Source organism: Haplochromis burtoni, unplaced genomic scaffold (genome assembly GCF_018398535.1).
Source record: "Haplochromis burtoni strain Fernald_Lab_line unplaced genomic scaffold, NCSU_Asbu1 Contig_64, whole genome shotgun sequence".
Taxonomy (NCBI): Eukaryota; Metazoa; Chordata; class Actinopteri; order Cichliformes; family Cichlidae; genus Haplochromis; species Haplochromis burtoni.
The window spans coordinates 927,627-953,921 of record NW_024582425.1 but is presented as its reverse complement, the minus strand read 5'-3'; the positions used below and the strand labels follow the sequence as shown (position 1 = coordinate 953,921).

The following is a 26,295-nucleotide window of genomic DNA, read 5'->3' as shown; positions in this document are numbered from 1 at the left end:
AGCCTCCCACAGCCAGTGAAACACATACAGTATATAGACAGTCAGCTGGCACGTCTCGCTTTTCCACTTTAGTGAGCTGATATGAAATGAACCCGTGGCTGAATGTAATCTCCTCCTGTGGTCTGAGCTCATAATGGCAGCGGAGACCGTGCTTTATTATGAGCATTGGTGGTTGTTGACTGAGTATTTGGGAGGGGCTAGGTGGACCTTACTGACCCCACCCAGAATGCAATGCTCCCAATGCACTCAAGAGAGCAGAAAAGACTCTGTATGTATCTGAGATATCAGTAGGCTGAGAATGAACACACAGATGTCTGTGTGCTCGGGAGGATTTTATGTGCATCTTAATGGGCTGTGAATAATTAGTTAGATTAGACCTGTTTCCCCTTATTTTCCAGTGTTGATTATAAAGAAAAAGTGTCCAGCAAATGATGGAAGGGCACAGGAAACTGGACTGAAAGCTGGCTGTGAGAAAGCACCACTGAAAAGCAGTTATAACGCTTGAGTCGCCTTGATGAAAGGCCTTGGCTTTAGTTCTACTTGTGTTGACTTCAGAGGGGATTGTGACAGCAACTTACCTGGCATCATGATGATTGCAGTGCTTGTTGTTGCCAAGAAACTGAAAGGTTTGTCCTAAAATACCTTGGTACCAATGAATTTGACACCACAACCTCAGACACCCCCTCAGTCTATTAACACCACGGATTGAGAATGTGATGTGTAATTTGAAGGCCAGCCCGTGAAAGGTACACAATATTGTGAAATACACTGAAAATTATATTAATTTTAAGCCGATTTAATGTCTTTTTGATTCTGGAATGAATCTTTTTCTATCTATCAGCATGTCATCTTGATCAAGATGTGCTGAGCCACAGGGACAATCAGAGGAGAATATTCACTACGTGCGTCACAGCATGAAATCAAAGATGTCAGGAGGAATGAATTCAGTGCATGACATTACCAGCCATCTGCAGCTTGCAGGAATTACCACTGGGCCGTCTTTGGCTTTTTCACACTGCTTTTTTTAATCACTCTGACTCTGCTCGTAACTGACATTAACTTGGATGTGGGGGGCGATCTGATCCCACCTGGATCACTCGCTTAAGGTCAGGTGTGGAAAAGGCTTTCAGCTCTCTAAGGCTCACCTCTACGTACAAACATTTGCAGCGATTCACAGAGAAGCTCTCATCACTCAGGCTCGTCTCTGTCACGTTTGCTAATTACTGCGTCTGTGCTGTCAAATGCGCAACAAAATTCAGTGTGTAAAGAAGAGCTTGGGTAATAATTATGAATATTTACTGGGTTCATGTTGGTTAGCTTTTTATAATAAGTTGCAAAAATCGTTGCAAGTTTTTACCTTTTAATGTAATGACTGTTATATTTTGCATGGATTGCTGTATCGTGCATTGTGCAAGCTGTGCAACAAGTAACATAAATGCTGGTGAGGGTAGATTTTTTTTTTTTTAAAGAAGTTTTGGTCTTCAGTAATAACTCTGCAATCATTTCACCACTCAAGTGGAGAGATGATGGGACAGCTAACCTTTCAGGTTATAGGATTGTCGTGTTTTAGAAGCAGGACAGAGAGGTGTGGTGAGTGCAGGTGAAGGTTTACGTGTTGATGACGACAGGTAATCAACAATGTGCAGTGAAGGGTGGGGGGTGTTACGTTATGTGACTCTGGAAAACACACGGCTTTGCAGTGAGTGTTGCATGTGCTTCATTGTCTAAATTGCACTGCACTTGTCCCACTGAGTTTTATGACCTCTTGTTGTCTTTCACTTTATCCTATAAACTCACTTATTCATGTAAATTCTGGTGCTAATAATCAGTTTGCATTGGCAGTGCACAGCCTAATTGGGGGCTTGATATATGAATCCTTCTCAGGTCACTAACGAACACAGTGCAGAGCCTAAAAAGCCCAGTCCTGTCTGGGTGGAGAGGACGATCAGGTGGTTTATTGTATCAGGTTGAAGAGTATGACAACACTTGTCATAAACAGCTGCTGATTGATGAGAACAAACCAACCAGTGAAGCTGTGGTTCAGGAAACCAAAACGAACTGTTGCAAAGATGCTCTCCAAAGAGCCGAGGGCAACTCACTGCAGTAGGCTGCAGCTGCGGTCACATTGTGAGATGGACATCAATAACTTTCTGACATGGTCTGAATTTTGTCCCACACCAGTCTTTGGTTTATAATGGCCAATTTTCAGCCTCTATCTGGGTGGTTCTGAGATCAACGCTTAATAGCAGTGATCTGTGTGCTCAATATTCTTTTTCACTTGTGTAACATGTGTGTCAAGTGTGATGGGATCTGATCGAGGCCAGTCTGTTCAGATGATGTTTTCAGTGTTGTTTTATAAAGTGGTTTAAGGGTGATGCTGCTGCGCGATGAACTCTGCATTGGTTTCTTCTACCTCATCCATCTTCTCTGAGCACACCACTGCTTATCTTTTTCTGGGCCGAAACCTGTCTGCTGCTAAGTGGGTCTTGGATTTCCACAAAATAAAATGTCTCATTCTTATCAGTGCGTGCCACAGCCTGGTGTCAATGACAACATCCATTTTATTAGCTCAGTTTAACAGATGCTTTGGATTTTTTTCTCTGTATGAAAGAGTAACTGTTGAAAGCTCAGGGCCATCAGCGAGCGTTATGAATGGTGGTTATACGCTGCTGTCGATAGAAGTGCCTCATCATTTAGACTAATTTAGTGGCAGATGGGAATCTCCAGTGCTCTTTGAAAGGAATATCAGGGAGGCTTACAGTTTAAAATACCACTGGTTATATGGATAGCTGCAACAAAACAGATTAATGATCACATTATCTTGTCTTGACGAGGGGAAAACCCAAAGTCTGGTTTTAAAAGGTCAATTCTCACAGATACAAACAACATTATGCTTCTTCCATTATCCCTGTAGTGGTTTTTATTTGGAGCAGGTTCAAAGGTGGGCTCAGAATTTAAGGGCTGATGTACTTTGTCTGAGAGTCATTATTTAAGTAATTTTTGGTCACAATATATTAACACATGAACACTTTATTCTAACCTGCGAATCTGTTAAGTGAAGCAAATAAAGTCACAAAGATTGTAGTTCCTCAAATGGCCACTTGGGGCTTACTTCAAATGGATGTCAAGCTGCATAGGCTTGTTTGTAAAATGCCAACACATTCTTGGTCCCAAAGCGTAACATATTACGCTATGTGACAAGTTGTCAGAAAATGCCTGACTTTAGAACAAAGATAAACAATGCTGATTTTCTCCTACATAACAACAAAAGAAGGTGAATTTTCATAAAATGCAGATTTAAGGTTTAAAGGTATGCATCATTAAAACAGTCTGCCTTGACTGACGTGTATTTCCGCCAGCTGTCTGCACTGTTCCACCTTAGTTTATTTCAGTCACTGAACTCTTCACTTCGTGGTGTTGTAACTGTTTGGACAAGTTTACCAGCAGAGACCTTTTAGGCAGGCGGCCTGGTTGGTAATGTGCGCGATGTAGTTGTGCTGTTGTGGGAAATGAGAGACCACACCTCACTGCTTGGTCAAAGAGTGAGAGTAGCAAGTAGTCTCAGACTGTGTGAGAGACTATGGCAGCCAAAAATGTGTCTAGATAGCTTAATTTGAGGTAAGACAGTTATCAACCTGCTGCATGCTGTGTTTGATGCCTTTGGAAAAGGTCAAGTTTGCTGCAGGTTTGCATCGATGACTCTGCTCGTCTCGCCTTTTCTTCAAATTTGTCTGTGATTATGAGCCTCGGGTCTACTGAAGTATCGATGTTTGTGTCAAAATGTGGGGACTTCTGTCCATAAATACACAAACCATGTGCGATGTAAGGCTACATCCGTCTATTGTATTCTTTCTGTGATTCATACACATTTAGGAACCACAAGTAACAACAGTATTTATGGATTCATGTTTATGACCACATGCCAACCGTACGTCCAATATCACAGCTCCTTTTAGCTCTCTTTGTCTCCACCAGCTCCTGAATTACGTACTCATTTACCAGTTCTGCAGCTGGTGGTAAAAGAATGAGCTGTTAATGGTGAAAATGTATTGGCCTTGAATGCAAATATGGCTTTCACCATAAGTAGCCTACTGGCATATTCATTTATTAGAACTAAGATCCTCATGTATTAAATTGTTTAAGCAGATGTTTTTCTATTTTCTGAAGCAGTTCCTCCACCCGAGTGTGTGACTTGTAACTGTGTGACTTGTGCAGTCTAGACTGCAGTGTAGCTCCAAGACAGCATCATTTATTTAACTCCCATATTTTGTTTTGTTAGCATGCTTTTAGGCTGCCGCATTTTATGTTGCATGTGTGGCTGTGTGTAAGGCAGTGCTTCCCAACCCTCTGGCATTGTCTCTGCTCACTGGAAGAAAATAGGATTACATAATTAAGTCTTTCATCAGCAGCCAACGACAGGCGGAGTATTTGCTCGGTTCCCCATTTGACTGTTAATTTATTATCATTTTACACGTCTTCGGAGATGACAGAGCAGTTTGGGAAAATGCTTTGTTTCACAATAATTCTTTGCACGGCACAACTCAGCCAGCCATTTCTGCAAAACTCCCAAAGGCCAGCAAAAGTGTATATTTATTGAAAATCTGTGAACAGGGAGATATTTTCAGTGCTGAGGAAGCGGCCACAGCTGCACACTAACCCTACAAATGCACTCCACCAAACTGTTTGTTATTCATAGGCAGCGAGTCAAGCAGAACACACTCTCATCTCAGCGTCTCCGGCTTGTGAAAGGCTCATCACAAGGTGATGGGATACTTCGTTATATTCAGATGGGCCTCAAGAGTCCCCTGGTACAAAGGTTGTGACCATGGTGATGAAAGAGGATCAGTTATTCTGTTGGCTTCTTAAAGAGTGGTTGATAATAGATTGAGCCATATGCAAACATGGATGTAGAACACTGTGGCTCTATAATGGCTAAAAATAGAGAAACAGACAAACAAATTTGTCGTCTGACATGTGACGTAGCTAAGGTGATGCAGGATCAAAAGGTCAGAAATAAGTTAAGAGTTAATGTTACCAACAGTGATAGTAACAGCCTAACACAGTGGTAAGACCCGCCTCCATGTCCTTTTTTGTCACAAGTCATAAAGGTAGAGAGTGGACTGGTTGTTTTGACTGGCTGCTGTCATTTCAAATGACTTCTTCCACTGCAAAGCATTTTCAGTGTTTAGGCAGCTCACTTCATTAGGATGAGTCAGCATTTAAACACTTGAATGCACTGTACTCCAGTCCATTTAAGAGTGTATATTTTCCCTTTCAGATCATCTCTTTGATCCTTTCTAATTTGTGCTGCAGTCTTTACGCTACAGAACACAGACAAATTGTCTTCCTGCTCTGTCGCACAGTGATTCAGACAGGATGGTGGATAAAAGCTGGAGTCTCAGGTTTATCACTTCTCTCTTTGCAGCCGTGAAATTCATCTTTTTCTGCAGCAGCAAGCACAGCCATCACGGCTGACGTGTTTCTTAATGTGTTCTTGGTAGAATCGCTCTCAAAATTGCTTCTAAAACACAGATCAGAGGAAGTTAAAGCTTTAGACTCAAAGGGGGAAAACCATATACACTTTATACGCCCATCTCTGGCAGTTATCTTTATTATATGAATTCAGGCAACACCATCAGGTTGGTGCTAAATTCTAAATTTTATTTAGTAACGTGTGTTAATTAGGTAACATTTACAAACAGGTTCTGATATTGATGTCGGACAATATGAGACCAAATGGCTTTATTTACTTTTTCAATCTTTTGCATATTGTAAGTTCCAATCATATTAAAAATTATACACTAATCAGCCAATTTACTATAGCCACACCTTGCTAGTACTGGTTTAGACCCACTTTTACCTTCAAAACTGACTTTTGGTTGACTCAACTAGCCAGTTAAGATGCAGGTCATATCCATATTTGTCAGATTGTTATATACAAAAGAGTCTGTAGAATTTAATAAAAGGTCTGTTTAACTGTTTTATGCTTGGTTGTTAAATCTGATAAGCAGTCACTGCTTTCAAATAAGAATCTGCAAAGATGTGTAGATTCTTCACACACATCTTCAACCCAGTGACAGAGAAGACCCCCGTTTTAAAGTGTCAGTGTAAAATATGGTCTCCACCCTGGCGTCCGGTGCTGCGTTCTGGGGTGGAATAATGGCTAAAAGGATTATTGAATATTATGTCACAGTAAAGCCAATCTTTGACCCTTTAAATGTAAAATGTTATCGTGGCATTATTTCCTCCCATTACACATTTGTGTGGACTAACTTCTGAGTTTCTTCTGCTTCAACATTTCTAACCTTCTTATTCGTGGGACTGCTGACCAGGCAACAGATTGATTAGCAGCAGGTGAACATGTGAGTCCAAGCTGAGCAACCAAAACAAAGCAGTTTGTTAATATGTCTGTACTGCCTTTATCCTCCGTATGTTTCTGATTTTCTATCTGCCTGCTGTATCTCTATAGAAACGACATTGATGCTTGTTTTGCTTGTTAATAACACATGTTTGAATCTCCTGGCTGGAGCTCCATGAATTGGTCATTCACTTAACACAAACATGCAAGTGAAGACTAATAATGAGCAATGAGCAGGATGAGATCCAGGCTGATGACCAAGCACCAAATGCCTTTCACAGCATTTGCTCGTGCTGTGATGCTGCGCTTCACAGTGTGAGTGTGTGGAAAACAAAGATCTCCAGTCTGTTTAAGATAACCTCAGTGCAAATGATGATGGATAGGTGGACCAATAAGTGATGTTGGATGAACTATAAGAATGATTAAATCTGTGCAGCAACCTGAATAGTTTCTGTCAAAATCCATCCAGAGTCTGCGACCTGAGGGACTCACTGTAAGCCAAAAAATCCAAAGCAATAACTCAGCTCCAAATATTTGCTTTTCTCTCACTTGATTTGAGCAGAACTGTTAAGTGAGAAATTTAGTGACCCTGCACCGTACCTCTGAGGCCCAACTAACTTATGTACACAAGAAATCGATGTAACCTCGACTGCTTGTCGCTGCAGTTCAGTCTGAAGTGTTTTTGACCCCTGTGTGTTTGTGACTGATGCAGTTCAGCAGTCATTAATCCTTAGTTCTCTGCCTGTATAAAGTACGGTGGTGGGAAAAATACTGGAAGAATCAGCTTCTTCACACTGGAAGAACTAGAACAGATACCTGAATTCAAGCTCCTTAGAAAAGATAGCTCAAGCTATAGATTAGTACAAAGAAGTCACATGTCATGATGCAACATTGCTTCCTGTTGTTACAATGCCTCCACCACACAAGCATCCACCTTTAGCCTCCAGTAGGATTATTTGTTATTTACCTATTTCCTGGGTGTTTTGTGTTGGGGATGACCAGTTTGGAGCCTAGACAGCAAAGCTAAATAGATTTTTCTTTAGTAATTTCTCAGTTTAGGTTTTCTGAAGTAGTTTAAATACATGTAAATGTTCCCTCTAAGCCTGAAGAGAAAAAGAGGGAACACACACATGTAAAGGAAGCTCGTAAAACATGCAGTCATCCTAATTGGGCTTTCATCAGCACAGAAAAGAAGATCAGACACCAACTAGGGAGGATCAGAAAGACAAACGCAACAACACTGTCATCCCCTCTGTATCGGAAAAACTCAGGAGAGTCTTCTCCAAGCATGACATCCCAGTGTACTTCAGGCCCAGCCACACACTCAGACAAACAGTGGTTCATCCCAAAGACAAAACTCCTAAACACAAGCTTAACAATTAGAGTATGCTATACAGTGTAGAAAGGAATGCTCAGACCTCTACATTGGAGAGACCAAACAGCCACTTCACAAACGCATGGCACAACATAGAAGAGCCACCTCCACGGGTGTCCACCTGCATCTAAAGGACAAAGGTCACTCTTTCGAAGATGCCAGTGTTCACATTTTGGACAGAGAAAGAGAGACAGTTTGAAAAAGGGGTGAAAGAAGCCATCTATATCCACTGTGAGCGACCATCTTTGAACAGGTGAATAGGCGAAGGCAGACATTTGATGGCTTACAACACCAACTGTCTGCCATCTATAATCCAGTTCTGAGATCCCTTCCCACACGCCTTAATGCCCACTCACATCCTGGTCCACCCGGGGGGACACTCCCACAGGGCTTAAATCTGGGACTCTCCACCATTTGACCCTAAAACTAAAGAAGCTTCTCGAATGAGAGGTGAAACATCTTCAAGCAACTTAAAGAAGTCCAGATGCTTTTCTTTCCAAGCTCCTTAGACAGCTTTAAGGATCCTTTGACTTTTCCTTTAGCGCTGGCATAATATCGGCATTTGTTCTTTTTTGTGTGATATGTCTACACTGTTGGATGCATAGGGCCTTTTCATGTTAGCATGTAGCTCAGAGCACTGCTCTGTCTCACTGTTGCGTCCTTGTGGGAAGATCTTGGTTTAACTTTATTTTTGACATTTTTCACCTTTCATTCTGAAAGGTACAGAGCGTAGACAGGAAAGCAGGGAGAAGGTGGATTTACATGCAGGTGATACAGGTGCCATTTAAGTAGATTTGTATTCTGTAACCTCTGCATTTATTTTGCTGTTCTCTTCTAATCCTGACAGCCAGAGTGAAAGAGGATCTCACTGATGCAGTTTTCTCTCGTCTCCTTGGGTTTTGCTTTCAGCTGGCTCTCACTGAGCTTGTTCTTAGACACTCAGTTGTCCCAGCAGACCTCTGGGTCGTGTGATGTTGGCTCAGCAGTCTGTCTGTTCATCACCCCCGAGGCTACACAGGAAGTTTTCAGGGATTCCCTCCCTCCTACCTTCCCAGTATTTAACATCCTGCCCCCTGTTTTGCATCTGTAATTTTCTTGCTATAATAATATCATTGTGCACTTGTTAACACTTTTACAAATGGGCCAGTGTTATTTATAATGAGCAGGAACAATGATAATGAGGTTAGCTTGGCACTTACCCAGTGTTGTTTAATACTGCCCATCTGTAGTGCCTGACATGTTTCTCTAATTACACGGTCCACTGATTTATTGATCCGAGCTCTCTCTGCACATCTGATCACTCCCTGAACATTCGGGCAACATAGTACACTTTTTATGAAGTCCAATATTTTCCCCCAACAGGAGAGAAGGTTTTCCAGGGCCTTTTAATGTCACAAAATGACAACTTTAAAGAATCATTTGAACCTTTTTATTTTGTTATTACTGGTGCCAGCTTCTTGACTACTAAGAGTAACTTCCGTGTTAGAGCCATGAAATAGATCGTAAAATAATTACACAGATAATTTCTTTTTATTTTGTACCAATAATATTTTTAAATATTTTTTTGTGAAAGACAATAACATGAGACTAAGCGAGGAAGAGAATACTTTATACTTTTTTGAGAACACTTCAGGTTAGTGTTCATAATTAGTGAGTAACTATTACAATTCAGTAAAACAAGATTGTAAGAATTTCAACTGTTGATCATTTTTACCTTTGTGACCTGAATATTTCATACTACTGAATATTTACATCATGGTGTGCTTGTACTGATCATATTCACACTAAGCAGGCAGATAGCGCTGTTCTTTTGACCTGCTGCAGAACATTCAGCCAGCGTTTGTAGTCGTGACGCTCGGAGCTGCTTGATCCCTCAGGCTGAACGTTGTCTTTCTCTCTCCCACTGAGCTGCTGCTGCTGCAGTTCTCTTTAAAGAGACTGTGGAAAGCTACTAAAATTACTTCAGTGCCTGCTACAGCTGCAGTCGACCCTCAGGGACTTTCTCTCCAAGGACACGTCATCTCTGCCTGTTCTCCTGAGCACATACATGTCGAAGATTTGTCATCGCTGCAGGCAAACAGTAAACAATCTTGGAGAAATTCTGCATGGCAGATGTCACGGCTTTATTAGCTTCCATGTTTGCTTGTGATTTCTTAAGATGAAGCAATGGGATGGAGAGATTTTGTGTCTCAGAATTATTTGATTTACAACCCTGTTAAACTTTACACCATCACTAATGGGTGTCATTGGGTGCAGCCTTTTAATTAGTAACCACGGCAAAGACTGACACCACAGGAAATTGGAATAAATGACCTCACTTCAGTAAGATGACTAGTTAAATCCATTGGACACTAAATAATTTACAGGGTTAATAACTTGCTCACTAAATACATATTATTATTCTTAGACTATACTAGAGTAGCTTTGCATGATTTACATGAATAGTTCATAACAATACTTGTTTGTCTTACGCTAGGCCTCAGTACAGCCCCTCTAAAACAAGCTTTTATCAATATTTAAGCAAACTTCTTGACTGCCCCTCATAAACAAAAGACTTGCTATAGTTCATGTGAGCATCCACCATTATAAGAATGGATGTGTGATAGAAGAAAATAAGAAACAGTGAAATAGATCCCATTTGAGGATTTCTAAGGACTCAAAGAGGCGAATGTGTCCAGTATTTAACACAATATAAATTGAGACACATTTTATCTCCTTCTTAATGTGGTGAATCATCACATTAATCCTTCCAGTCGGGAACTGTTCGTAGGATGCCAAATTGATCATACAGTAAATGCTCAGTTTATTATGTCTATTTGTTGAGCTTACAGCCTTTTCCTTTGGCACAGCATGCTCCTGTCAGTAAGACAAAACAGAGCAGCTTCACAGAGACAGAGGTGCCATGAAAAAGAGCAGGCAGTCCTGCTGATACAATCAGGATTGCAAATTATGACTCAATGAGGAAAGACAAGTTCTTTTCTGTACAAACTAAATATTTTATAAATACCTAATGATGTCTTGAAAAGTGAATCGTCTATGTGGGAATGACTCTTCAGACCATTTTGAAGTAACATTATATTCTGACTGTGATATCATGGGATTGCCTGACTGTTTCAAGTATTCAGTGTCTGGATTTAAAAACAGTACATGGATTATAATCACAAGTGTTCTTGGGGTAAACTTGAATTTAACCCCCACCACGGCGGTACTTTCTGTGTATGCTGACCTTTGCTGCAGCTCTTTGCTTGTTAATTGCACAGACCTGTGTCACAGCATGGACCATTATATGTTCGGTAGCTCTGTGGTGCACCGCTGTAAATGCCACAGTGTGATTTGGGCTGTAGAGAGAGCTGTGAGATAACTATTAATATAGGCCACTGAGCTCTAGACTCAGTTGTCAGCTTCTTAAAGCTGTCATGTCCCTTTTTTTTCTCCAACCATTAGTGCTGAGCCAGATAATATGTCCTGCAAATGTCAATGCGATGTGAATGCCTGTGGTCCTGTGCATTTCAGTATTAATTACCTTGAACCTAGACTGTTTAAAAATGTGTCTCTGCCTGACAGGTATTGTATGACTCATGCTAACTCTACTCTTTTCTTTGCTTTTCCACAGGATTTATTGTGTCTGAGCCGACTCTGTCCAGCAGCAGCAGCAGTGCAGTGGAGCTGGGAGCTGTCCTCAGTGCTGAATTTATCAGCTCACATAAATACTCATTGCACACTCATGTGCCTGGGCTGCTCCTGATACTTCCTATTCCTTGCAGCAACTGACCAACACCACCTCTACATATCCAAGATGGACGATGACGGTCGCTACAGAGACAGCCGCTCAGACTTCGTCCGTGGCGCCAAGGACATTGCCAAAGTTGCTAAGAAGCAGGTCGGTAAGAAGGTGGGGCGTGGCATGGACAAAATGACAGATGAGTACACCAAACGCTCTTATAAGCGATTTGAAGAGGAAGATGACGACGACGATTATGCTGGCGTGCCGAGCAATGATGGCGGATATTATCGCAACGACAGCCGTGCCAATGATGAAGAAGGCCACAGCGACTCCACTGAAGGACACGATGAGGATGACGAGATCTATGAGGGCGAGTACCAGGGCATCCCAAGAGCTGAATCGGGGAAGGCTGGCAGCATGGATGGCGTGACAGCCGCACAGGCACAGCAGTTCAGGGATCTTTCGGCCTATGAGGGCGAGAGGAGAAAAGATCAGGAGGAGTTGGCACAGCAGTATGAGGCCATCCTGCAGGAGTGTGGCCACGGGAAGTTCCAGTGGACGCTCTACTTTGTCCTGGGCCTGGCACTAATGGCAGACGGTGTGGAGATCTTTGTTGTTGGCTTCGTGTTGCCCAGTGCTCAAATAGACATGTGTCTCTCCGAGCCCAACAAAGGCATGCTGGGTAAGACATCCAGATTTCACTCTCTTGCTTGCTCTGAGCTCGCTTGTCAACACTCAGGAGGGGGAATTACATAAGAGCCAATGTGCAACTTTTCTTTCAACTAGTCTACTCTGTATTGTCTCTCTCTCTTTATTTTTTATCTGTGTGCCTCCTTTGGCAGCGTAGGCCACCACTTCACATTTTATCTCTGCCTCATCTTAGCCATTACCTTTGCAGCTTATCCCCTGGTAATTGGTTTTCGACGGCCTCGTTGGCAGTGGAACTACAGCTATTTAAGATTCAACTGCCCATGCAGCTCCTGAACAGCAGCAGCAGAATTTAAAATCGAATGCTCAGCCAGTCCAAACATAGTGTTCTCTGCTTCACTTCAGCTGTTTTTAGCTGGATACAATGTGTGTATTTATGTGTATGCATGTGTGTGTGTGTGTGTGTGTGTGTGTGTTCACACTCAGAAAATGAGGCACCTTCTTGGAGTCCAACCGCTTGTTTCTGTGCTGGTACCCTCTAAAGCAGGGGTCCCCAATCCCAGTCCACGAGGGCCGGTGTCCCTGCAGGTTTCAGATGTGTCCTTGATCCATCACAGCTGATTTAAATGGATAAATTACCTTCTCAGCATGTCTTGAAGTTCTCCATAGGCCTGGTAATGAACTAATCATGTGATTCAGGTGTGTTGACCCAGGGTGAGATCTAAAACCTGCAGGGACACCGGCCCTCGTGGACTGGGATTGGGGACCCCTGCTCTAAAGTAATGATGTAGTACCATGGACAGGGCACACCAGTCTTGAACTTCCCGTAAAATGTATATTCTAATGCACATTTTCTTTGTTTTTTTCTTTGCACCTTTAAATTTAGAGTAGATAGTTTAAATATTTACCTTTGTAAACCTAGAATATCTGGTCAGGCTCCGAATCCTACCACGCCATCTGTCGTTGGCTGTACACCAAAGGCCTGAGTAAGTGAGGGTGAGTATCTGAGGGTGGTGCTGGACGTGTATGGGGACCTCAACACAGTGAGGAGGTGTGTTGTAGCAGTAACAGATGGGTTCAAGGTGGGGTTAGGATTACATCAGCTCTGATGCCCGTATTGTTTTCAGTGGCTGACAGATGAGATCAGGCAGGAAACTTTGTGGACCACAATGTTTGCAGACGATATTGTGATCTGTGGTGAGAACCTGGAGAGGTGTAGGTTTGTTCTGGAGAGAAGAAGAATGAAAATCAGTAGAAGTATGGTGTGAAGATGGTGGAGTTTTAATTGGGAGTGACCAGGATGGACATGACTAGAAATCATTACATTTTTAATCTCATGATGAGCAGTTTGGAGACAAATTGAGAAAGATGTGCAGAAGAAGGATAGCAGATCAGGTAGGAGGAAAACAGGAAGACCTCAGGGATGATTCATAGCTGTAGTGAAGGAGGACCTGTAGAGTGGTGGTGTGACAGGGAAGGATATTAGGGATAGGGTGAGATACAGGCAGATGATGTGCTATGGTCGCCCCGAAAGGCAGGAAGAAGAAGAAGAAAAAGGAGAAGTAAATACACTTCAGTGAAAGCGACGCATGATTTTGATTGAAGCACTGCTGAATCCACTAACAGCTGAATGCAGATCCCTGTTAGAGCTCTGCCTGGACTCTGTGTTGTTGGTTTTATTTACTGTAATGTTGATGAGTTGGATGCGTTCTGATTACATAATTTCCTCTCAGAAGGGTGTTCAACTGTATGCTGCTCGATGCACATCGTCGCAGCAGATGTGGATGTTGAATATCTGTGGTGTTTAAAGTGAACATCATTTGTTCATAAAAGTGTCCTCTGTACAAACATTACCTGTTAATTCTGATTGACAGTTCAAGTGCTCAAAGTTTGTTTCAGTATGAAACTTTCATTTCAGATTAGTTTGAACTTTTGGTGATGATAGACATTCTGATTAAGTGCAGGATGTTTTTATCAACAGTATTATATGATTGATTAACTGGGCTATGCATAAATCAATGGAAGCAGCCCAAACAGGCTTATGAGACACAATTAAATAAAAAGAAAAATCAGGGCCATGAAGTGAAAATAAGACAAAAAGCATGATGCCACCTGAGAAGGGCTAATTTAGCCATATCCCCAAAAGAACATTTCATTCTGTCGGCCTCAGTGCACCAAAACATTGAATTTTAAAGATTTGGATATTCTTGCATCTTAATCAGGACAGAACGTCTTCTAATTTACATAACTCACACAGTCCGTTATCCTCCTGGATGTTTTTAAATCTGCCAGCTTCAAGGACAAGAGGAAGGGTTCCCCGTAATGTCTTTGATTCCTCAGTGATTTTGCAGTATAAGGTTCAGAATCACAGTTAAGCTTCATTTCAATATTTTTTTGTAGTTTTGGCTTTAACAAAATGTCTTTTTCAAATCTAGTAAACATCTTTGTTCTGATTTCATGTTGGTCATATTAAATTATTCAACATGAAATTCTATATCGCTCATGGAGAGCTGTGTGAAACCTTGTTATTGAGTCGATCTTCTGCCAAATTAAGCAAATTCATCATTTTACATTTTTGCTTTCTGATCCAGGAATCCATGTCAGAAAAGTCAATGTACAAAAGAAATTATGAACATACAGCTAAAGCTGGTCTGTACAGAGTCTGCTGCAGTTTATTATAAATGATTAGTGCCACATTTATGCAAGATTATCACTCAGTATGGTAACACCCAGAGCATGAGTTACTGTATATGTGTAATACATGAAAATACATGCTCAATTGTCCAGATACAGAGGTCCAAAAGATCACTTTTGTTCATCTGGGAAGACCTTACCAGAAACGTTCATCAAGATGTATGCTTACGACAGCCAATGGTATTCATGAATGTAGCCTGTATATAAAAGATGGAAATGGTCACAGTGACATCACCCATTGGTTCTGGACTTTGTTGCCACAAATAATCATACTTCTCAGTTAACAACAGCAAGTTCTTACCACCGATAAGACGGAGAGGTCCAACTCGGTGATGACGACCAAAAGGAAAGATGGAAGAAACAGGAAAGAGGCGGAAGGGCAAATTATTAAAGAAAGCCAATGAAATAACTACTTGTATATAATTTTTCAAAATATTAAAAATTATTACATTTTTCAAAACATTTTCCCTCCAGCTCTCAGACAAACACATTAGCCAGTGCATATGATGGATCATTCTAAAAGGAAGTGGAGCAAAATTAGAAAACTTGCGACTTGAATTGCTGCCTAGTCTGGCTTCCATCTATACCTCCTTTCCCCTTCTTTCTCCCTCTGGGTTTGTGTCATGCTGGGGGAGGGGCAGGGAGACACGACTGGCCTCCATTCCCTCCCCTCTTCCTGTTACGCAACATTCCTGACTCATGCGAGAGAGCCTCTTGTGCTCGTACCTCTCTGCATGCAGTCTCCTCTTCCGACCCCCATCCTCAGGCTCCATCTCAGCCTATCCTGCTAGCTGCTCTTACCCCACGCAGTGTTCTGGATCATCTGTTTTGTGTGTGCATTAGTATGTGCATGTAATGGGTGACTGCAACAATGTCGACATGATCACGGATCTGTCGTTTGACATTTCAGCAACACAAAGACTAGAATTAAATAAGGATCAAACACAGGAAATGATGACAGATCGAGCGGTCTAAATAAAACCCTGGTGCAGCGTTTCTGCTCGACGAGCTCGACGAAACACATCGACACAGCAGTGAAACAGTGAAGTGGTTGTCATTGATTTGCCCTTGTTGTGAAGCTGCAGTGGACTGTAGCTTTTTTGTCATATAGGAGACGGGAGTTTGTTCCATGCAGGATATGTGCAGGATCAGCGCATCCTCAGCCTTTTGGTGTTAAGAAGTTTTCTCACTGCTCAGCATTCAGTGTATTTCCAGCCACAGTTCTGTTAAATATAGTCTTGAGAAGGTTTTTTTTGTTATCTGTAACCTTTGCTACAATATGTTCACTGCCTCCTCTAATTATTGCAGTTGCATGGCTGCATTTTGAGACAGCGACTGCACAGTTCTCCTCAGGCTAAAAGGAACCTTTGTGTAATATAATGTATCCCCGTCCTTTTCATGGACATGGAATCAGTAACTGAAATCAAGGATGAAGGGATAAAATGGGTGAAAACAGTCAATCGGTCCTGGGGATGATCTGTCAGAGAAAACTGTAGGCAAAAAGATTTGGATATTGTAGCCTGCTGTACATGTATGAGCATCAGAAAGATGTTAAGTTTGCATATCAGTACTTCTCCAATACTAGAAAATTAATATTGAAGCTCCTGGGTTACATATTCATTTGAAAAACACTGAGCTTTGTTATCAAAATGAGCTTTTTCTCTATATTTCATTTGTATTTTTATAAACTACTAAAAGTAATATTTCCAGTCAGTACAGAAACAGCAGTCGTAAATTATCTTTACTACACGCAACACACAAATAAGCCTTATAACAAATGATTCAGAATACCAGAAAAAACACCTGACTTTGTTTACAAAATTGGAAGCAGCGTAAACAGTGCGGAGGATTTGATGAGTGCTGCCAAACAGAGCTGCAGGTAACCGAGCAAACAGCTTATTCAGGAGATATTTCCCCTCTTTTTGAAGGCATTTTAATCAGCTGCTGCAGTGTTTGTTTGGACCAAACACCTTTATTCACACTACCGTCACAAAGTGAGACCACTGCAAAGCACTTATAGCATTTATTACTTCAGCTTTCAGTGGTAGCAGTGGATATTTGCTGGCTGACTTTCACAGTCACCACAAGAAACTGCAGCTGTATTCTCCTCCTGCGCTACTTTTTATTTAGTTGTTCAATAAAAACAAAGCAGGGGAAGCACCACAAAGGAGAACCATGCTAATTTTTGCAGGTGATATGAAGGAAAACTAGAAGTTTACAGAAGAAATCTCAGCTCACTGTGCTTCATAAGCAAATCGAAAAGTCATAAAACCCACGAACAACAAACCACTGGATGAAAAGTGAATTATTTAAATCACACAGGAAAATGAAATAAATAGACTAATATATAATAAGTAGGGTATAGAGGATGCATATGCTTTTTACTGAAAGACTGACCTTAAATGAACTCCTTTTGAGACATTTTAAATGCTTTTCATTTAACTTATATAAACCTTAAAACCTAAGTGAAAAGATAATCGTTTGCTCAACAGTTGAACACTGACTGTCTACTGATATTGGACCTTAATATCTAGAAGACATGTACATGTACCTTTTGCTTCCTGTGAACATATTGTGTCTTTAAAGGAACCCATAATTACCTTGAACCCTAATAATGAACCCTGAGGGGCACATTTGTGTAGCTTGTACCTGTAGGAATACAATTTGGCTTTACTGTACCCTGTTTCTGAGACTTGTAAGTTCATGAGAGAAGAACACTGCAGTGTAAGCCATCTATAAATGATCAGTTCTGCTCTACAAGAGCTGCTAACATGTCTCCCTCACTGGATCCTTAAACAAGCCCCGTGTACTCTGCTAGTTGGGGAAAACCTGCTATTAATAGAAGCCTCCTGCCCTGCCCCCTCTTCATGCACATAGACACACAGTCTCGCACACTTTTGTCCATTTCCACACACACACACACACACATGCATATACACTACCCTGGAGCCCTTGGGAGTTCTGTCACAGCGCTGACTGGCCATCGTCCTCCCCCCTTTCTCACCCCCCCCCTCCTCCCCTCCCCCTCATTCAGAGTGCAAAGGTGCTCAGCTGTCTGGAGATTTCTGCTTCTCTCCTTTCTCTTCATTTTGCACCTCGTCCTGCTCACCTCTCTCCTTCCGTCTCTCTTTCTGTCTTCACCACATTTTGTTTCAGCTTTCTCTGAAAAACAAAACGCAAAACGCGTCTCATGAATGATTAAAATGTAGACGAATAGAAAGCAGTGGTTGTTTTGATGTTACTGAGCATCTGCAGCTTACTGCAGCATCAGATTCACTGGAATTCAATGAAGTGGTTTGAAAATCATGAAAACGTCACCAATAGGAACATTATTTAATTGAATGCAATTCTAGATTCAAGAGTTTGTTGGGAAAACTGTCAAATAAAAAAAAATCACAAAGAAATAGTCGGGATCTCATTACTGCTGAAGGATTTCAAATACAAAAGCTGTTGGCAGCGGAACTGTTTTTGATAGGATGCTTCACCTCCACACTGTAGGCTGTAATGGCTTTTCTGTCTCCTTCTCCTTTTATTTAACTGGAATGAGGCTCAAGCTGTAGACTGTGCAGAGTGAATGTAGCCATGAATGTAGCATCTTCTCCAGCTTGGTGTTGTGAACCCAGGCATGATGAAACAGAGGAATTAAATCATATATTGCTTTATTTTCTGGTTTCTTTTCACTATAGTTTACAAAAGAAATGGCATGCTATATTGAACTAGTGCTTCAGGCTATTAACCTAATCAGGTATGGTCATTTCCTCATAGAATTCTCTGTGAATGAACTTCTTTGCAGGTCAGTTTTGCCCTTAAAACATCATTTGTTCACTATAAAATCCATATGCTGCCTTTTTGCCATTTCTACCCCATTTCCATACAGTTTACATCATATGGTTCATGTTCTGCTGTAGTCCCTGTTGGTGGTGACCCCATTTAATCCCATAAGGGTGTAGCCAGAACAACCTGCACAAGCATCAATCACAGCATCCCATCAGGCACCACTACTGCTAAGAACTGGGTCATTGCAGTGGTTATGTTTTTTTTTTGCACTATGATGCTTCCTTATTTAACAGTTTAAAACAAAAGCACAGTGTTGTCTCTTTGGCCATTAAATAATAAACTTTTTTCATTAGCTTTTTGGAAACATTTCTGTTTTCTGCTGATTGGTTTGCAGCTTTTCCCTGTAAAGAGCTCCCTGCTGTGGCCAAAACCAGCTCCACGAGTGTAAAAGTCCACAGGCTGTAAAAAAAAAAAAGGAAATACCTGAAAGAAGCCACCTGTTCATCCACTGGGAATATAGTAGTATTGATTGGTCTTTTGACCGTTATGTGCATCTTTAGGAATTTGGTGAAAAATATTGTTTTTACTGCCAGAATGTATTTTACCTTTAATATTTTATTTGGTTTCTGTCATATTTGTCCATTTAAAAGTACATAAAAGCAACAACTTGGGCTTAAATCAAACTCTTCCCTAAGATGATGTTATTTTATTAGTCAAACTAAATATTGATGACATTGTGGTTTAGCTTTAAGGCGAGCTTTGTTAGCCTCTTAATTAATTATTTTACCCCTCAGATATAGAAGAGCGATAAATTGGGACACAATTCATCCTCGAGCCAAAAGCTGCTGCTAATGCATTCTAGCCACATAGACAAGCAAATGTGATGACAGGGGAAATGATAATGACGTGGTTACTGGTCACGACAGCAATCAGGCTTCCAGCTCCCAGCTGGATGTGGTGGTTTAGAAAGAAATATTTACCATTTGATCCATCCTACTCACTATGGCTGTCTGTCTGTTTGTCTACTTTGATGCTGCTGCAATGCGGCGACATTCATCATCACCATCACTTGCTAGTTGTTGCTGCTGCTATGAAGGATATTTCCAGGAGAAGTAGCTCACAGTGGTACCGCTGCTTTGGAACACACATAGCTTTATGATTCCTTATCTTCAGCGGACTTTCTGCTGTACTTCTTAATCTCCTGAAGATTTAACCTAATTCTATAGGATGTTAGCAGTGAGTGAAAAGGAAATAAAGCATAAAACAAGTCACCAGATATGATTGGGTGACCATTAATAACACACACACTTGTTCAAAGAAAGGAATGAAAGTCACCTTGCTCCTCATTTCACAGCTGCAAAAGTTTACACTGAAATATACAACCAAAGGACAGACAGCAGGAATGAAACATGTGCAGCCAGAAACAAATACACACTTCAATAATTTCATTCAAAGGTCTTTTCATTTAAAAAGAAAAAGGACGCCCACCGTCACATTATTCTAGTTCAGGACATCCATCCTCTGTGTTAACCTGACTTTTCAACCAGCTTCATCATCCCGGCACTTTGCACCTCTGTCAGACTGTTTAATAACGGATTGTATTACCAGATGCGTTTAAAACCTGTGTAGAATTATTTTTTTCCTGCCTAATTCAGTATTTTTTCTGGATGTCTTACACCAGCGGTCTCCAACCTTTTTTGTGCCATGGACTGGTTTATGCCCGACAATATTTTCACGGACCGGCCTTTAAGGTGTCGCGGATAAATACAACAAAATAAAACTAGTACTGGTACCGAAAAAAAGAAGATTTATTCATAACACACGTGAAAACCGAGTAAACGATAAAAACGATAACAAAACAACGCTGAAAACTGATAAAAACCCTGAAAACTATACATTTCACATCTGAGCCTCAACTCTCTCGGCCCGGTACCAAACGACTCACGGACCGGTACCGGTCCGAGGCCCGGGGGTTGGGGACCGCTGTCTTACACCACTAGCAGTTGGCAGGACTGTGTTGTTTTTGTTATGCAAGAAACAATATTAAATGTAACAATGTGATTCCCATGGCATTGAGTATAGTTTGTGCCTTGATTACTGGTACTTGTCCTCAGGTTAATGACTGTTTCAGATTTTCCCCATGAATTCTAAGCCTACCTTGAAATAGCAGTCAGCCTTTTCGGTCAGAAACTGAAAAATCTTGTCAGATAAAACAATGTCATCTCAAGGTTCACTGATACACTTATACCAGGACCTGTGTAGCAATAAATCTATTATAGCCCAGCAGTCCTTAATGAATCTGTTCCTTGGCATTGACACTACATGCACAGCTCGTGTTCATGAACTGTGTGCTGAATGTTTCTCAGTAAACCACTCTGCTGAATGGATGGTGTGTCTCTGGCTCTTCACCTTTACTGTTTGCACCTTACCTGAAGGATAAAGCTCACAGGGTGACATTAAAGGATCAGTGTCTGAGCCATGCTGCTTCACAGCGGGAATTCGACAAGACTACGTCTTGGGCCTTGTTCTGTCTTACACATACACTCTGCTTCTTGTACCACTGTGGTGTTGAATTCAGTTAGAAGTTCACAATTCAGTAGAAGAAGTAATTGTCACCTGTCTGGTTGATGTCTCAGAGTTTAAGTCAAACCTGGACAAAATGGTGCTACTGTTCCTCTGGGACAAAATATCTCAGTGAGACCGGATCTGTCCTTTATCACTTTGCTGGTTCTAGTCATAGACTGTACATAAAAGATGGACACAGCCACTATGACATCACCCAGTGGTTTGCATTCTTTAGCTTCCTGGTTGTATTATTTATCAGGTCATTCCATTATAATTACCCCAGTACACAACAACATCAAAAAATATGTTTGAGAACTTCATTTCAATAAGGTGACGCTAACACTGTTATTTAAAGAGACCACGCCCCTGTCATTAACAAAATCCAGAAGTACTGTTGTTATGAAGAGCAAACCCAGCAACAAAGGTCAAAGTGGACTGGGATATAAATGCATATTCAACCTCTGAAGTTGGGAATTTTCACAGTGAATGGAGTTTTTAGGGATTAACATTGTCATTATCATTTATCTGCCATAACAATGACACTCATTTCATGTGCACGTGCAGTAGTGGTGCAGCAACGGATCAAAAATCTCACGGATCGGATCAGATCACGGTTTTAAGTCACGGATTGGATCAATAATACATACCGCTCATTATATCGCACTCCGCTGTGATATAATGAGCTGTCACGGTCACGTAGCTTTCCGTTGCCCTGGAGGTCCACCCGTTTGTAGTAGTTAGAGCAACAGAAGATCCCTGGGACAGTTCAGCCATAACTTTAAACTTTTCCTGCTCATATATGCTTGGACTGCCACTAAAGCGGACGCGCAATGGGATATCATCAAGCACGTTCATCATAGTTTAAACCCCTTGTTTTGCACAACGGAATACGGCCTCCTGTCTGCAGCTAAACACCCCAATAGCTTCTGTAATAGCTTTAGCCCGGTCGGACTGGGCTGCTTAAATGCCGCAGACCGTTAGCGCTGGCCATAACTATCGCTGGCCATAACTATCGCTTGACAGACCCACCACGCGCACCATACACATACTTTTTTTCCTTCTTTTTCGAATTTTCAGATCACGTGTGTACCGAACCGTGGAGTGGGATCGGTTCGGATTACGTATCAACCGTGATCCGTTGCACCACTAATGTGCAGATACTGTGAAAAGCATAAAGGGTCCACAAAAACGTGACTCAGTCTAATGGGTTTTTGCAATAGTCAGTAATCAGCAACCTGTGGAGCTCTAGGCATTGCATTATTCTATGCATTTTAACACTTTTTCAAAATTTCAGCATCACATTTAATTGAGACATTTTCTACTCGATCTTTTGAAATGTCAGATAAAACAGTCAGAACAGAACTGTGACCCTGTGCTCTCAGAGTAATGAGCCTTAAAAATACTCCGCAAAATTTAACTAAATCTTTCACCTCCAGGGGGTAGTATTTCACAAAAGGGTGATTTAAAATGATTTTGGATCTGGTTCGATGTTCTTTTTACTTTTTAGCACTTTGACTGTTTTATCAACTGGCTTTGCCACTTAAATTAATCCTTAATCAATAAAATTGACTGAGAATTTTGACTCTAATGCACTAGAAAAAATACATTGTGCTTATTCTCCAATCCAATTGAATATTTTGAGAGCTTTGGGGTTAATTCTTGCCAAAAAATAGTATACAAATGCATGATTACTACCTTTTCACATACAAAAAAGTGATAATGAGAATTTAAATATAGATGTCACAATCAGACACAGTATGGTGAAAAGTTTCTCCTTAAATATTCAGAGTGATCTCACCAATAACTTGTCTCACTGAACACCCTCAGAGTGCGAACACTGTTGACAGGATGTCAATAAGGTGCTGATTGCAGGAGAACAACTGGTGTATGTGTGGTGTGGGAGCATCATCAGTTTTGCAGAGAGAGAAAAGGTTTGACAGACAGAGTGTGGGATATGAGTCATGTTGGCACCTTAAATCACAAGTCGGGTTGACAAAGGTGCTGCTTGTTTCTGTTAACGGCATCTCCTCCCTGGTGGCGACTTCCTGATGCAGAAGAGAATAAAGCAGTTTTATCCACGGGTTTCAGTTTATACTGTTTGGCTGTATAGAGAATTTCATTTGGGTAGAAACACCAGGAAGCAGCCACTAAAGGGATTGTATTGAAGTTGTAAAAGAATAAAATATTTAGGGGCAGTGAGTGATGAAAAGGTTTCTTCAGATTCAAACAGAGGTGTCATTTATAGGAAAGAAACACAACATGTATACTTATTTTAAGGCTGCAGCAGTTTGTTCCTGTTCTCTGGTTCCAGCCTTTGTCTAAGATTTTTTTATCAGCACTTTCATGTTTTGGAAGATTCTCACCTTTTTGGTGACCTCATTATTAAGCCCAGGTCTTTAATGCATGCTAGCTCATTCAACTTAGCCAGTGTTTCAGATGAGTATATATCCATGTATGTCATTAAAACTATTCAGTGTAATTATATAAACCTTATAGTTTCCAAAACACCAATATTTCATATTATGAATGTAATAAAGCTCTAGTTAAAGCTAATAATCATTTACCAACACCTCTAAAGTTCATTTATTTGATCTGATTACAGATTATACCATATTTGAGCTTGAATATAAGCTCAGCATGGCCCATTTCCTAGGTTTGTGCTGACATCAGCTAATTGCCACCTGCATTTTGCTCCATGCTCCAGTTTTAGAGATTCATCTTTTGCCTGCTCACACTTTCTGAAATACACATCTGAAATATTGCAACAAGGAAACAAGGAAAAAAAATGCTTAACTGTCTTTTGTGTGAAACCCAGCTCTCAGTTACAACCTGATTATACTATAATACTATAATACGTGTGTATTGTACTATAATACACATGGTCTTGATTAAATTTGAGAACCCCTTGAAACCACCTCCCTGTTTAAATCTCCTGTCTCTTCTCGGTCACTTACTGTTACTCAAACTAGTATTGTCCAGTAATCAGTCTCTCTGGTTCCTTTACTTTGCTGCTTTTTAAAAGAAAAATACATTTATACAATTTAGGGATAGATCAGTGTTTCTTTTTTATTATACACATAGTGAAAGATGATATTTTGCATATTTCACAAAATCTGTTGTGAATAAGATGTACGCCACGACCCTCTCTGCTATGAAGTCTATGGTTTGGATGATTATATTGCATTAACTTGCTGTTTCATGCTTAATGCAAAATGCTTGAGTCCAGTGAGGCAGTCAGATGAGCTAATTTACTGGGCAGTGGAAGTTTAATGAAAGTGCAAGTGGAGGCTGGAAGTAATATCAATGAGTTTACTGATGAATAATAACTCATTATCTTGCCCTTTGTCTCTCTCCGTCTCATTATCTCTTCCCATGACGTTCTCTTCCATTACTCTTCCCTCTTAATCCCCCCTCTCTCCAGGTCTGATTGTGTACCTGGGGATGATGGTTGGGGCTTTTTTGTGGGGCGGCCTGGCCGACCGAATCGGGCGACGGCAGACCCTCCTCATCTCCCTCTCCATCAACAGTGTGTTTGCCTTCTTCTCGTCCTTCGTCCAGGGCTACAGCTCCTTCCTGTTGTGCCGCCTGATCTCTGGTGTGGGGTAAGGGGATAGATGAGTCACTCAGACACAGCTGCCAGAGCTGGAGATGAGGCAGTCACGACCCACTGTAGTACATCAGTCAAACTGATAAGCAGAGCAATGTCACGTGGCACAGAGCAGATTAAATATGAAGTGGCTATATTTCATTAAAAGAAAAAAAAAAATAGTGTGCCCTTAGATACTGGTTGTATTTGGTGTTTGCTGTATCTCAGGTGAAGTGTTGAAAGGTACTTTTGGGCCTCCCATTTCCTCAGGTTTGGGCTTAGAAACGTCAACAGCTTCCATAACATGGTCCAAAGTTATTGACTAACAATGTGAACACTGACCTACTGCAACAAGCCAACCTGTCTGTAGTTTTACTTGCATGCAGCATCTTAAGGCTGTTGTAAAAGGCTTTTAGTCAAAGCATTTTGTGCTCATTGCTGGTGGTTATAGCAGAATGCCAGCAGAATGACAGCCTGCATGAAATCATGCCCTTTCAGCTGGTTGTAAGAAATAATTCATAAATATTTTTCTGTTTTCATTTTTGGTGAAGTCCATTAAAATGATTTGCTGTACATGCTATAGTTAAAAGACACAAACAGAATTGATATCTATATTACAAATCTTTAGAAATATTTGATTTAATATTAGCACACATGCAAGAAAGTATGTATATAATACCAAGATGGACAGTTAAATGAATTCTCAGTCATTCACTGATAAATAAAAAAAAAATCACAAATGACTGAATCTTTTGTTATGGGAACAGATGCTACCTTTTCTAATTCAGTTACCTTCCGTTTTAACTCCACAGCATTGGTGGCTCCATCCCAATTGTGTTTTCCTATTACTCTGAGTTCCTCGCCCAAGAGAAGCGAGGAGAGCATCTGTCCTGGCTCTGCATGTTCTGGATGATTGGTGGCATCTACGCATCTGCCATGGCTTGGGCCATCATCCCACACTATGGTAAGAAAATGTACAGTATTTAAATATGAACATTCTAAGCTTCGAGATTGTTTCCTCACGCACCAGTAGGCCAGTATCCATTCTAAGCTATGTAAATGCTAATTTTGTCTTTACATTTCTCTACAGTTTTTATTGCAAATGACAAATGCTGCAGTTCTGTCTCACGTCTCTTCTTGCTTCCTTTCCTCATGTAGGCTGGAGTTTCCAGATGGGCTCAGCCTACCAGTTCCATAGCTGGCGTGTCTTTGTGTTGGTGTGTGCCTTCCCCTCTGTGGCGGCCATCTCTGCCCTCACCACCATGCCTGAGAGCCCCCGCTTTTACCTTGAGGTCAGCCTGACAGCTCATACCCCACTTAGACTTTGTGGAAATATATTTTTGAATACATTTTGAATGCTTGAAAGCATAAACAGCCTTAAAGACAAAGTGCTGCTTATGCACTTTTCCAAAACATTTTGAATAACTTAATATGTACATATTTATCGTCCAGGAGAAATCTGAACATTGGAGATGCTGAAATATACATCAAAGATTCTGAATTCAGTTCAGTATGTTTTAAACACTGACACAGAAAAAAAACCTGATTTTTATTTAAAAATGCCCAAT

The 26,295-nt window shown here is 41.0% G+C and overlaps 1 protein-coding gene across 1 annotated transcript in view; it reads left to right on the top strand.

The window, feature by feature from the left end:
• The window catches only part of sv2a (synaptic vesicle glycoprotein 2A), a 47,645-nt gene that overhangs the window by 8,309 nt on the left and 13,041 nt on the right, over window positions 1-26,295 (top strand). The window contains exons 2-5 of the mRNA XM_005923683.3: window positions 11,347-12,139; window positions 24,563-24,743; window positions 25,540-25,691; window positions 25,886-26,019. Of these exons, the coding sequence (XP_005923745.1) occupies window positions 11,530-12,139; window positions 24,563-24,743; window positions 25,540-25,691; window positions 25,886-26,019 (1,077 nt within the window). The 5' untranslated portion in view covers window positions 11,347-11,529. The remainder of the gene's footprint in view (window positions 1-11,346; window positions 12,140-24,562; window positions 24,744-25,539; window positions 25,692-25,885; window positions 26,020-26,295) is intronic.